This window comes from Pseudorca crassidens, chromosome 9 (genome assembly GCF_039906515.1).
Source record: "Pseudorca crassidens isolate mPseCra1 chromosome 9, mPseCra1.hap1, whole genome shotgun sequence".
NCBI classification, from domain to species: domain Eukaryota; kingdom Metazoa; phylum Chordata; class Mammalia; order Artiodactyla; family Delphinidae; genus Pseudorca; species Pseudorca crassidens.
In genome coordinates, this window is record NC_090304.1 from 31,386,333 (window position 1) to 31,401,106 (window position 14,774).

The window sequence follows — 14,774 nt, forward strand, 5'->3', positions numbered from 1 at the left end:
GAGAATTTAGAGTTATGGCAGGAAGTTTGGGATAAATTAAGGAAAGTATGTGTAGACAATTAAGCAAAAAAAGTGCTATTATTAGCTTCATGAAAATATAAAGGTTGTGTAAGAAAGGAAGGATCACAGTACACACCATGCCTTAGATGTGAACATAGTTCTCTAGACACAATGATTTGAACACTACTTATTCATTTGGCTAAAACTGCTGGTACAACCACTTTGGAAGGAGGGGAATTAAGTCTGTTTTTAGCCGGTGATGGATGGGAAAGTGTGCGGGGACAGAACACTGCAGGGAATAAAGACTTAAGTTCTTGTCTTTATGATGGGAAGGCAATCACTTCCCAAAGCTGGAAAACCCAAGAATGGCATGCAATTTAGAAACAGGGTAGAAAATAACAGAAGAAATTAATTGATAAAATGCTAAAAAGCCGTCCCTCAGGGATATGGAAAATAAAAATGGGTAATGTGGTAAAGGACGGGTGTTTATTACAAATCTCTTAATAATCTTTTGTCTTTTAAATTGTGTACATGTAATATGACACTTTGATAAAAATAAATATTGGGGGTGAAAATCACGAAGAACTGAAAAAGTAGTGGAAAAAAGCAATTCCAAGTAGGGAGAACTAGGTTTGCTAATTTCTAGTAAGATTTTGTAACTATACACCTTGCCTCTCTATAGTTATGTGATGTAGTCCAACTTCCTATGCCCCTTCTTTCACTTTTATTGACAATTATATAACTAAAGTTGATATAAAAAACATATAAAAAATGCTAAAGTGTGTAAAGCAAGTGCAGAATAATATGCCCATGTTACTAAAGAGTGAAGAAAAATGGGCTTACCTAAATTAGTGAGAAGGTAAGCAATTTTTTCATAAGCCTGTAATAAAAGAAAACAAATAGTTAATGTTATTATTTTCTTTTAGAAAACGCTGTTATTTACACTATTCAAGAAACATCTAAAGTATATTCTACATAGTGGTTACATTTTTAATTAAGCAGAAGCAAGTTTTAAATCTTACTCTACAGTGCTTTATATATACACATACACACACAATGCATGTATAAAAATGTGTTGTAAATATGTGTATATATACAGACACACTTGATTTCTGCAATAACATCTTTTCTGCTAGCTATCTTTATTTCCACTTTATAAATCAAAGAAATGAGACTTAAAAAAACCCCAAAGACATTCAACTAGTTAACGGCTGACCTAGGATTTAATAATCAAATTATATGTGCTTTTCACTACTCTGGAAGGTTAAGTGGAAGTATGTCTTCTTTACTATTGATAAAGAATTTTCCAAACTATGACAAAGGCAGTGGGCAAAGTTGCATTCCTAAAGAACAAAGCTGGTTTGGTGGTTATTTAAAACAAGATTCACTAGTCAGATCTGTTGAATCTGTAAGTCACATGCACAATAGATTTTTATAACATTTTTTATATTCTGCCACCTTCTCCTTGCCCCACCATACTCTGTGTACCACTCATACAGACTCAAGGAAAGAAAACATATTTCACAATATTCCAAGTAAATATAGTTGGAAATGTATATTTACTATAGACAGAAGGGTGATGTGTGTGTATGTAAATGTGACTACGTAACCCCACAATTCAACAAATTATTCTTTAGATTATAAATTCCAATAACCCTGCCTATTGGCATGCAAAATCACAAAGTTGTCTGGACACTTGAAAAGTTGTTCACCTTCCCTGACTGTTCTTTCAATAGAACTATTATGATTATTCATCTTGACCATGATTCAATCCATCTCTTCCTAAGATTTAAAGTGTTATCTTGAGACAAAAAGATTATATTGAGTACAATAGTCTCATTCTACCCCTGGTGCAGTTTTTTTTTTTTAACTGTACACTCAAGTAATCATTTCCAAATTTTAGGACCCGATTAGCTTGAATTCATGAGCACCAAAGTTATCCTGACTTTGTTCTTTTCCATGCCCCATTTATCAACTAAGATGATTAGAGAAGGGTCTCCAGAGAGTACTGGAAGACAGCCTTATCAATCAGCAAACAGTACTTGAGTAGCTCCTATGCCTCAGGCACTGAATTAAGTGCCCTCATGGGGACTGAGAGAAAATTTTATTTAAATAACTGTCATTTAGAGTATTTGGCTGGTGCCAAACAGTGTTTTATATATACTATTATTTATATTTGTCCTTACAACAATATTATCAAATAGGCATTATGATTCCCATTTTACAGAACAGGAAACTAAGGTTTAGAATGTTAAGCACCTAACCCGAGATAATACTTCTAAGCAAGTAGCAAAGTCGGGATTTGGTATCATGGCTCTCTTGTACCACCTATGCTGTGCCTTGTCACATAACCACTTCAGATTTTGTCTTAATACTTAGCACATAGACCTGTCTGTAAGCCTGCGATGGTGATATCTGCAGCTGATGCCCCAAGGGATTACAATAACCTAATAACCTTTGGAGGAATGTTATGAATCACAAAAGATGTTGTGCCACCCCTGGATATATTGCTCTTGGAAAGCTGTCTGAGGTAGTGAACAGCTTGCATCACCCAAGGCCCAAATGCCCATTGGCATCATCATGATGATGAGTTACAAAATCAGTCCATGCAGAGTGACATGTTAACTCGCCCACAAAGTGTAGGAAGAAACCACAATTCAAATATAACCAACTGGATGGTGTATTACAGCAATCACATTGACACAGCAAGTTGTGTGTGTGTGTGTGTGTGTGTGTGTGTGTGTGTGGTAGAATGGATATGTACTTGGGGGAGGAGAGAATAAGGGGATTCAGGGTCAATTGTTCTGGTTACTACATTATATACATGTAGTATATGTATATACTACATAAATATACATCATTATATATATATATATGCAATATATGTGTGTGTGTAAAACATTTAAAAATAAAATAAAATTTAAAAAGTAAATAAAATACCATATTGAGGAACCTATGCTTTTAAAAATTATTCACTAGTGCATTCAGTAAGCTGATATTCTGTGGTCATATATATTGGGTTAAAAATATTTATTAGGAATTTCTAATGAGTCAGGTACTATTCAGGGAACCAAATAACAGTGAACCAAACATAGTCTCTGCTTTCATGGAATTTAAACTCCAGTGCTCAGAGAAAGATGGCAAAGAAATATGTAATTGGCCAGGAGATGCAAAGTACTAAGAGGAAAGATGAAGCAGCCTGAGGGGTAGAGAGTAGTGGTGGCACAGCGTGCTATTTAGAGGGTGATCAGGGAAGGCATTTGAGCAGAGAGCTGCATGGAGTGAGGGAACCCAGCAGGGATGCAGCTCAGTATCGGGGGAAACAGAAATTGTAAGTGCAAATGCCTGAGCCTGCCATGGGCTTGGTGTGCTTCATGAAGGACAAGGAAGGTAGAGGGACAAGGGTGGAGGCAGTAAAGGTAGTAAGAGATGAGTCAGAGAGATCTCAGAGAGAAACACCTTTTCAGGGCCTGGTAGGCTATGGTGAGGACTTTAGAATTCATCCTGAGCTAAGAAGTCATCTCCCTACTAATGCTTTGTTTTGGGGTGCAATGCAGAAATCAGTTGTGGGAAAAAATGGCAAAGGCAGAGAAAAAAACAGCAAGGTTGTTGTGAAGGGGCAAATTAAGGAGTTGTACACGTGTTTTAATGCTCTTTATCTCTGAGTCAGAGGCTCACAATCTAACCTTCCTTGTAAAAAGGAGCTCCAAACAGACTTTTGCAGAGTCAAAAAGAGTCTGCACTTTTCCAGGAATCCTCCTTTTTGAATTTCTAGAAATCGTGGACATACATATGAAAAAACTAAACAAATACATTAAAAAAAAAGAAGCTAACCTTCTTATTAAATGGGTCATTTTGCATTGCTTCCTTTCGAGGTTAAGATGTGTGGTCTAACACTTTGAACCACCCTATTCCATAATAACCTATTTGCATCGTAATTACCAGTAGAAATCGGGTGTTGAGGAAAGTCAGGTACATTTTGAGGTCTTTGGGGATCAGGCCCATGAAGGAAACATAGGAATGTATTCTCTGGACTTTAGAGATGGAAGTGGATCAATAATGTGGAAGAGTCCAGAACCAGCATGAATACACAATAGCCAAGTGTATTCAGGGCTTTCTTTTTTTTTTTTTTTTCCTTCCTTTTGGTTATAGTGTGCTCTATGCCTGGTACATGGCCTTTAAAATGAGAGGAGGAATACCAAAAGGAGTTTATCCTTTTATTGACAATGCTGAAATGGTTTAATTGGCTTAATCCCAGAAGTACAAGAGTACTTCTGCTGTGATGTTTCTATTTTCTCTTAAAAATTACATGTTAATCATGAGACCAGAGAACTTTCATTCTTAAAATAATTCTTAGATTAATTGAGGTTTGATTGTCAAGCAACAAGAATATACACTTCTTAAGTAACGGCACATTTTAAATTTTTATCAAAATCTTTTTGGAAGTATTTACTAATGATGGTTAACCATGCTACTTATAATGCTAACCTCTGGTAGCATTATATTTTGAGGGGCAGCAAAATAAAGAATAAAAAGGATGGGATTTGTGAAGAGCAACTCCTGGTTTCAAATGCTGGCTTTGTAGTTTTTTAGCTATATGCCTCGTAAAAGATGTTAAAGATAATAACTTGAAGTTTTAGTTATTGTTAAATTATTTGCAATTTACCTTTGGAAGAAGTGATTTCTGATCTTGGCTGGGTATCAAAATCACCTTAGCTCCTTAAATCACTGATTTCGTAATGCCATTTTGTGGACTAACTGGATCAGAATCACTTGAAGAGCATTATGGGAAACTTTTTGTTTTAAATACAGACTTCATAGTCCTACAAAGAAGATTCTGAATGAGACTCAGGAATCTGTAGTTTTTCAAAAGTTTTTCAGGTGATTTGATGAGTAAAAGAGTAGGAAACAATCCTTTAAGTTACTTTTATGATCTGTAAAATGGGCCTGTCATCAAATTTTTATTATCTTGATCCATATTTCTCTCCCAAATTAAATATTTGTAGGAATGCCACAATCCACCTGTTTTAAAAGCTTAGAGAATATATATCCTTTGATTGTTAGTTTGAATGAAATTAACAAGGGCAGAAAACTTGAAAGACACTGAAAATATAATTCCAGTAACAAAAGTGACTTTGAGCACATACAATATTTGAAATGCTAGGATATCTGGAGAATAAAATATTTAAAATGTATTGAAAGAATATATTCTAAATGTCTTTTAGGCATTAGGCAAAGACCTGGAGATATAAACATGAGGAAGCTACAGCCCCTGCTCGTGAGGAATTTATAACCTGATTGCTGGAGAACAGGCATATCCCAAGCACTGTAGCAGAAGAGCATTCACAAAAGAGATTGTTTAATGCTATCAGGAGACTCTGATAAGGAGGGAGAATAGACCTGTCCAAGCACCTGTGAGAAGAACAGACACAAAGAGATTCTTTAATTCCACATATGGGATCGAGAACAAATTTTATGAAAGAAGTGATCCTTAACTGAAATTTTCAAAGATGAAGAGATATTCTTCAAGGAGAGAAAAAGAAAAAAAAGGTCAATAGAGGAAGCACTGTGAACCAAGAGATGGGTGTGAAATAGCAGAATGCCAGGGAGCAAACACAAGTGGTTCTTATAGGCTGGACTGCAGGGTGTGACAGGGAGGGGGCAAGACACAAACTCCAACAAGGGGAGAAGGGAAAACTGGCTTTAAATAATGGAGACCCTCCCATGCCATTGATGTCAGAGGCAATGGGAACCTGTTATACAGATCTGAGTACAAAATAAGATGATCAGATTTGTAATTTTGAAAGACCCTTGCAGCAGTGGTGTGAAAGGGAGATAGGAAGAGTGCAGAATAGAGACAGGAAGACTAACCAGTTAGAAGGCTGTGACAATAGCCTGAGCTAGAAATGACAAGCAGCTGAACTAAGGAAGCAGAAGTGAGGATGGGGAGCAGGGAATGGATACGAGAGAAGCACAGTTCACAACAGTCACTGATATGATGAAGGAGACGAAAAGTAATGCATGAAGAATGGCAAGGTTTCTGGCTGTGTACATTAAACATGAAAAGTTCAGTTTTAAAAAATTATTTGGCTGATTTAAGCTATTTTTCCGTGCACTCATTTCATAGTTTCATGTATATGGCTTATAGCTGAAAAGCGTATTAGATTAATAGAATATTTTAACTGAGTCCAAATCCCTCGTTTGGGGAATATGGTAGCACAGGGGTCACAAAGTCAAGCTATTAAGAAACACTTGTATGAGTACATTTGAAAAGTACATTTGTATGAGCTGTATATTTAGAGTTGTTCTGCAGATAACAAAAGATAGCATTTGGTATTCTAGGTGAATCTTTTTGGTGGTATATTTTTTTAAAGAGTCTGATATTTTGATATTAATGATGTTAATCTATCCTTATTTGATGAAGCTCTTAAATTGATCCTGTGTGTTCAGGTGAGTCAGAAGGGCTGTTTAATAATCTGTGAGGTGCCTTAACATCCTGGGTGGGAAGGAAATGCATAAATTTAAAAGGGCATTATTTTCTTTACACTGATTGAATCTGAGAAATATAACATTCCTTTCACATTTGGTGAGTTGGCTGTGTAATTCACTTCTTTTATGCTAAATCCATTTTAAAATCTTCTCCTGAGTTAGTTGCAAGGGCAAAGGAGAAGTTGTATGGTCTATTTCACTTCTAACAATCCCTGAATCTGAAAGCCAAAATGCTCAACAAGTAGAAATAAACATTTAGAAAGAGGAAAGTCAGCTCTGTTTTCTCCTGGGAACCATGGATGCTTATTTCATAGCTCTAGGCACTTACATGGGCTTTTGTATTTAATGAAGTAGAGCTAGTGGGATTTTAAGGATCTCAAAGGATGGTTTCTATGATAAAAATAGTACTATCCTTACCTGTCTACAGAGGTCTTTGTTGTCTGTAAATGCAAGTACTTTGGAAGAAAGAATACACTAAGCCTCATCAAAAATATAAACTTAGTGAGAAGAAGTTGTATCTGAACCTATAAGAGAGAGGAACGTACGTTGGAGGGTCAATTGTGATTCTAGGGAAGGGGTGATCACCAAGGATAGAAATTGGAGGGGGAGCAGAATCAGAGTTCAAGGGACTGGGAATTGAGAAGCACCTGGAAAAATATAAAACTGGAGTCTGGTACATCAGTGAAAACTTCAGCCAGCCTGATAGAAAGTAATGGACTTTTATCAGGACACTAAGTTGAGGAACTGACGATTCAAACTGATGAAAGTCTGGGCAGTGTTCAGAGGGGCAGGGGAGAGGGAGAGAGCATAAATGAGAACAGAAGGAACAGACGAGGGGAGAGAGAGAGAGATAGAGAGAGAGTGTGAGTATGTGTCCTGGGATGTTAGCCATTGATCATTGATAAGCCTGTTCCTTACCTGGTGAAAGACAAAATTTAAAAAATGACCCAAAGTTGCTACCTAGGTGGCTGCGGTTTTATGGGTAACTCATATATAAAGTAAAAATAAAGTACATTCCAATTCTAATTTGTTCCAAATTTTATATCATGGTAGAATGTTTTAAAAGTAAAGGCTATTTTTTTCTGATTATAAATCAAAACCTACATATAGAGATAAATATTTGAATGAACAGAAAAAATATATATTAAATCAAATATTATCCTGAGATATAACCACTATTAACATTTTATTGTCACTCTTCAAAATGCAGGTGTGTTCCAATGGAAATCTAGTGAAATTGTATATCCTTCTTCTGTAACTGTATGCCATGTACTTAAATAATATTAAAATTTAAAATTCAACCAACTTACTAAGGATAAGAAATTGGATCAGTTTAAAATCAGACTAGCTGATTGCTAGTATTACCTAGAAGTGAATACATTAACCACTTAGCTTCCTTTTCCTTAGATAATGAGATCAACCACAATAACCTCTGTCCACTGGAAAACTGCCACAATACACTGGTTTTGTTAGAAACAATTTCTTTCCCTATCTGCCAGAATAGTTAATATAAAAACCATAAATATAAAACTCTACAATGTCCTTGCTGTGAATGGTTCCTCCTTCAATGTGGTGACTTTGTGCAATGCACAACATATACTTCCTTATATAGGCTACCACACAAGCCTCTCAGTCCTAGCACTGTCTTTTTTCAATGTTTATTGTTCACTTTATGAGTCAAAAGCATAAATTAAAATACTGTATGGCTTATTTGGAGATACAGTAAGCAACATTCTTCTTCTGCAAATTAACCTAACCCAGAAGAAAGGAGTCTCCAGTAGAAAATATTAACTATTGTCCTTGCATTAATATTTACCCATTTCTCAGTGACTATTTATTTTCTCTTAAGAACATCTCTGATAATTTTAAAGTTAAATAGTAAATGGTTCCAGTTCCCTCCCGACTAACCATGTAACGTCAGTATCAATCCACGTTTGGAACCAAATGCATATTACCTGTTTATGTTATCAATATCATTGTTTGTGTATTGGTCAGCCCTCTATATGAATTATCTCACCATGTAAATATATAAGCACTAACACTTACTATATGCATAATCTGGGACAAGTTATTTAAGCTCTCTGAATTTCAGCTTCCTCATTTACTAAATGGAGAAAATATCGACCTTGTGGTGTTGTTGGAAGAATTAAAGGAAAGATATTATTCTAAATGTGCCAATAAGTGCCTCCTGTCTTCAGAAAATGGGGCCCCATCCACAGATCTTGCTGAAGAGGTAGACCTAAGCATAATATTGTCCTCGCAGCCATAGACATTTGGTTCATAAGTCACTTGGTATATGTGAAGTTGAACCAATCAGATGCTCTCTCTGAAAAACTAGCACATTGAAACACTGGATGATCTAAGTTAAATAAACTACAGAAATTGACCAACATGGTCATGAATTTAGAGCCAATGAAAATAACAAAAGCATAGCAATGCAACAGTATACCAGACTCTGAAAGGGAGGCCGTGGGGAGGCAGATAGTCTCTTCCTGATAGAATGGAGCAGATATGCAAATAGAATCATTGGAAAAAGAGGTAGAAAGAAAGGAAAAGAGAAAGAGAGAGGGAAAGAAGATAGAGAGAGGGAGAGAAAAACAGGAAGAGGGAGGGAGGGAAGGAAGGAAAAAAAAACTTAGTCCCAGAGGAATAAAAATGGAGTAGCTGTCTGACTGTTTTCCATTTCACATGAGGTCTTGGAGATAACAAGGCTACACTTCCAAACAGAATTTCCTATATCTTTCCAATAAATTCTCCTCTGAGGTTGAGTTTGTTGGAATGGCTTTCTAATCCAAACAATCCCTTATCTGAATGAAAAGAGCATAGCAGCATTTCTAGCACACACTAGATACTCGAGTGGAAGTTGTCGCTAAACTAAACTATAAACCCAAAGAGCAAGGAAGGCGATATGACTGTTGATTTTAATTTTCAAAAAATCCATCATGTAAACCACATAAATGAAATATTTTCTGTTGAGCCAAATTGCCTTTGCCAGAAATGATACTAGGTCTTATTTTGGCTGCCTGTAAGTCCAATCCAAGTATAAAGGAAACACATCCTCTCCTTTACCCACCCCTTGTACACCTATTGAAAAATTTGTAAACACTTACAAGATTCAGCGCCATAATGATCACAAAATTGATACAGACTGCAGCAGCAGAAGTTGCGAACTGCCAGTGTTGTTTGATGAAATTCCACTTGAATGATGCAAACTGTTCCATGACAATCAGGCGATACACCACGACTGCAAACACTGCAGTGATCACCAGAGAAATCTACAATATGGGAGACCAGAGGAGACATCCACACTGCATCATTACAAAACAAAAGCAACACCATGGATCCAATACACTGACCCCAAAAGCTAAAGAAATGTACTTTTCCAAGAAAGCATATGTAAATTTAAAATTTCCTTTATGGAACTAACTTTCATTAGAGTCCAAATAAATGGTATAAGATTCAGTTGTTTCAGTGGGATATGCTGTTCAAATCTCCATTTTCACATGAATGCTTGGTTTTAAAACAAAATATCTAATTTTAGGATGATCATGTAATTTCCATTTTATCTTAGATGATCTTTGTTTCTCCAAAGAGTGTTTTATTTAGGGATATGCACAAACTCCCTTTGTAATTATTCTGTGACCTGCTGTGATTTTTATTTTGTTTAATAGTATGTATGTACTACCAAGGTACTGAACAGGATAGTTTCTTACATCCTCGGGGTCACAAAATGAGTTGGTATCCTAGAACGTCTTTCTAAACCTGGAATCCCACATTCTGAGATTTATGATTATACTTTACCATGAAGAATATTCCTGAGATAGAAACAAGAAGCCGAGTGACTTTGTCTGAGGAAGGCTGATGAGGCTCAGGTTTCCCACTGATGGGATTCACTCTCTCCATCTTGTAATACTTTGCTTCAAACTGGGGACGAAGTGTTTCCTATGAGAAAAACTAAAGTTAACTAAATATCTGTCACAAATTTTTTAAAAATCCAATATTTAATAAATTTCTGGAATTTGACCTATTTTTATATCAAGTCTTGGCAAAGAAGCAATTGTAAAAAATTAGATAAAAGTTATTTTAGGGTTTATTTAACCCTAAACTATATTTTAATTAGCACAGTTTTCCACTAATGCAATTTAAGGAAACATCATAGACGTGCTTTGAAAAAATTACACATTTCATCATTGATCTTTACTGTCTTCATAAAATAAGAATCTTGTTAGTAAAAAGAAGTCAAGTAAAAATTGAATGGTGGGGCTTCCCTGGTGGCGCAGTGGTTGAGAGTCTGCCTGCCGATGCAGGGGACACGGGTTCGTGCCCCGGTCCGGGAGGATCCCACATGCCGCGGAGTGGCTGGGCCTGTGGGCCATGGCCGCTGAGCCTGCGCGTCCGGAGCCTGTGCTCCGCAACGGGAGAGGCCACAACGGTGAGAGGCCCGCGTACCGCAAAAAAAAAAAAAAAAAATTGTATGGTGTTTAGCTGCTTCCTGCTTGGACATTAAGGACAGTGAATGATTTTCTGTACCATATGTTATTCCAGTTTCCTTATCTCCTGGTTTCTTAACATCTTACCTCCTCTTCTTCCCATTCAATAAGGTCCCAAGTATAGGTCAGTGTACTTCTTCTCCTTTTCCAAAACTCCAGGAAGACCGTGGCTATAAATAATAATAATATTATTATTATTATAATTCTTTACCTGACTATATCCCACTCTGTCATCATTGCCTTTCTTCTTGTATTGATGCATTCACATCCTATTATTAAATAATTAAAATTAACTACATTTGTATTAAATTTATGCAGCTGGAATGTTTTTTCCCTTACCCTCTTCTCCCTATCTGTGCAACTGCTATCAGTATGCACTCTTGATGGAGAGTGATTTTTTAAAATAAATTTATTTATTTTTGCTGCATGGGGTCTTCGTTGCTGCATGCGGGCTTTCTCTAGTTGTGGCGAGCGGGGGTTATTCTTCTTTGCAGTGCGTGTGCTTCTCATTTCGGTGGCTTCTCTTGTTGTGAAGCACAGGCCCTAGAGTGCGGGCTTCAGTAGTTGTGGCACATGGGCTCAGTAGTTGTGGCTCGTGGGCTCTAGAGCTAAGGCTCAGTAGTTGTGGCGCATGGGCTTAGCTTCTCCATGGCATGTGGGATCTTCCCAGACCAGGGCTCGAAACTGTGTCCCCTGCATTGTCAGGCGGATTATTAACCACTGCGCCACCAGGGAAGTCCAAGAGTGATTCTTTTTATTGGAATAAATAAGCAGAGATTTTTGTTACAATAGCATGATCTTGATCTTGTGAAACTGGGTAGGAGATGAAGCTGGAGGCCTTCAGTGGAAAAAGGAACTGTGTTGTCAGGGGAAAGCAGGGCTTCATGTGCATCAATGGAGGTAGAGAGTATTTTGGAAAATCTGAAGACGATACCCCATAATTCTGCTCCTTAGCAACTATGCATTGTATTTCTTTTTTCACTCCTACCTCTCTGACTATAATGACATACTTTTCTCAATGTTACAAAAATTTCAAAGATGCACATGCCGCATCCATCCCCTGCACTTCCATTTCTCACGTCCATTTCCAGTGGCTTTCCTCTGTGATCTAAAGCCAATGGCACAGAGTAACAGAATCACAGGGTCAAGCATGTAAGAGAGGTAAGATTCTGTATGCAGTTTGTTCCAAGTTATTTTAAATTCACAGAAAGCAAGGCCCAGAGTCACTGACATACATCACTGACCTTGTCCAGAAATCTGCCAAAGCGTCCACAACACTTTATTACGCTTCTTTCTGTACCTGCTTTTCCCCACACTTGAAGGTAAGTTTCTTGAGGCCCTTTTTTCCTTAGCGCTTTTAGTGCTTGGCACACTGAAAATGCTCAATAAAAGTTTGTTAAATTGAACTGAATTACTAAATCAAATTCAGTGATTGTGACTAACCCCTGGGGGAGTGTTTTTTGTATTATTCTAGAGGTTTTCAAATTATGCTCTGTGGAATTTCACTAGGGACCTTGGTAGAAAGAGAGAATCCCCTTCTTTTTTAATATATATATTGAGCAATCATGTTCAACTTTATTTGGAAAAATAATTATTGTTTAAAAAGTTTTAAAAACGACTTCACTGTACTTCCAGGTGGGGGAGTGGCTAATGAGAGGGGCAACACAGGAGAGTGGTCAATTCCGAACACAAATGAAGTTAAGTATGTCTGAATATGGAGCCCAAAAAAGAATTCCAAGTATTGTTTTCATCAGAAGAGATAAAAAGTTAAAGCTTTCTCAAAAGGAGACCCATCTGAAACGAGAGTATATCAGAGCAACCTCTCTGCCACAGCCAATTTGTACAACACCCAAGAACTACTAAAGAATCCCCCATTCCGTAGATTTGTTTTCAGCAACATCCGCAAGCGTAATGTGCTTTCCCTACGTAGTATTGCAACATCACCGTACATGAGTTAGAAATAGAAACCTCACTAAACAGGATCTACAATTAGTAGAAGGACCATGAGTGTGGGACATTTTAAATTTCCCTGCCTAGGGTGAGTTACTGATTTTCTGGTTAACGCCTTACAGCAATACAATTAGTAGAGTTTTTTGCATGAGTATCTAGTAGACTATGATTAGTAGACTAATCAATATAAAGAGCCTATACATATGTGTGAAACAGCAGATTTTGAATATTTGGGCTGAACTGTACTTGACACAGCCTCAACTGGTTAGTTGTAGAACCGGCTAGTCAAGACCTACTTGTATTGTTAAATTTCCTCTTTGTCTAAGGACATGGAATCTCTCTCTAACTTTACTTCCAATTTCCCTCTCCTTCTTCTCTCTCTCTAAAAACACTAAGTAAGAAATAAAATAACAAGCATCTGAGTTCTAAGAACATGGGAAAGCCAGCATTTGAACTATAATCACTGAAAATCTTCACCAATTTCTGAAATCAGACTTCATATTTTCCCCCTAAGCAATTTCATTTAGAAAGAAGAAGCTACACATAAATAGCACCGTGCCATATTAAAATAGGAGAACTCTCACTACAGTCTTGACCAGAGCAGACTCTTAAATTTGATGTAATGTGTCTCTCTGAGCTAACTCTTCCTGTCAGTATGGTGTTGGCATTTGTACATTAAATACACATTCAGTAGCATTTGTTCACATTAACATGGATACTCTCAATTGATTTGCTAAAAAATTAGGTGTCTGCACAAATAAGCTGTCAGCATTTTGCCATATATTTTTTATAAATACAATGTAATCTTTTTAAAGTTCTGGATTGATTTTTCTCAGGACTTTTCCTCATCTTGCCATTCAACTATTTGATATACTTTCTTTACTTAACTCTGCTGAACAATTTTCTGATTATAAATGTAACACCAACAAAAATAACTGGAACAACTCCTGTACTATTCACTTCTGAAATACAGGAGTCTAGGAGGGCCTGCCATTTACTAGGCTTTCAATAAATGTATGCTGAATGAGTGAATTAAATTGTAAAGAACAGAAGTCACCTACAATTCCACCATTCATAGTCACCGTTGCAATTTAGGTAATCCCATCCAAAGTATTTTTCTTAAGAAGTATATTTAGGACTGATATATCTCTGATACTCAGAGATATAGCCATACAGGCTGTTCATTTATGACAGAAAAAAGAAAAAACTGATTCATAACTGAACCCTCTAAGGGTGTCATACTCCTCACAGGCTGGCCCTTCTTCCCAAGGGAACCTTCACCAGGATGAAGTATATGTAGAGTTAACCTCTGGAACAGCGCTGGCCTCCAGGAAACTGCTCCAGAACTAAAGTCTATATCCATTCTGATTGGCCATACAGAGCCTCAAAAACTCTTAAGTATTTGCTCACTTTATAAGCATCCCCCTAGAACTGGATACTTAGAACTGTACTTAGCACCATAGATGAATGATGACAACAATATAATAAATTACTAACTTACTTTTATCATAAATACAATTTATCTTCTTCATCAAGTTATAATGACCCTCAAAAGACCATCTAGGAATGGCAATGTGGTGCTGGAGAAAGAGCATGGCATGGGGTACAAATGTTCCGGGTTTGAGAGTTGCCTATATTCTTTTCTAATTGTGTGACCTTCAACAAATGACTAAACAATGATAAGCCTTTGTTTTCACAACTTAAAAACAAGAATAGAAAAATTGTCTTTATGGCAGTGTTGTACAAATTAACTGAGGTATAATTTGTAAGTGGTCTAAGCTTAATTCATTTTAAGATGAATTTATATTATTATAAATTATAATAACCCATTTTTTTCAACATTCT

The 14,774-nt window shown here is 36.7% G+C and overlaps 1 protein-coding gene across 1 annotated transcript in view; it reads right to left on the reverse strand.

Moving 5' to 3' along the window:
- ANO3 (anoctamin 3) overlaps nucleotides 1-14,774 on the reverse strand; it is a 269,884-nt gene that overhangs the window by 29,181 nt on the left and 225,929 nt on the right. The window contains exons 15-18 of the mRNA XM_067749578.1: nucleotides 11,067-11,149; nucleotides 10,291-10,431; nucleotides 9,600-9,764; nucleotides 844-880 (exon numbers count right to left, since the gene is read on the reverse strand). Coding sequence (XP_067605679.1) covers nucleotides 844-880; nucleotides 9,600-9,764; nucleotides 10,291-10,431; nucleotides 11,067-11,149 — 426 coding nt within the window. The remainder of the gene's footprint in view (nucleotides 1-843; nucleotides 881-9,599; nucleotides 9,765-10,290; nucleotides 10,432-11,066; nucleotides 11,150-14,774) is intronic.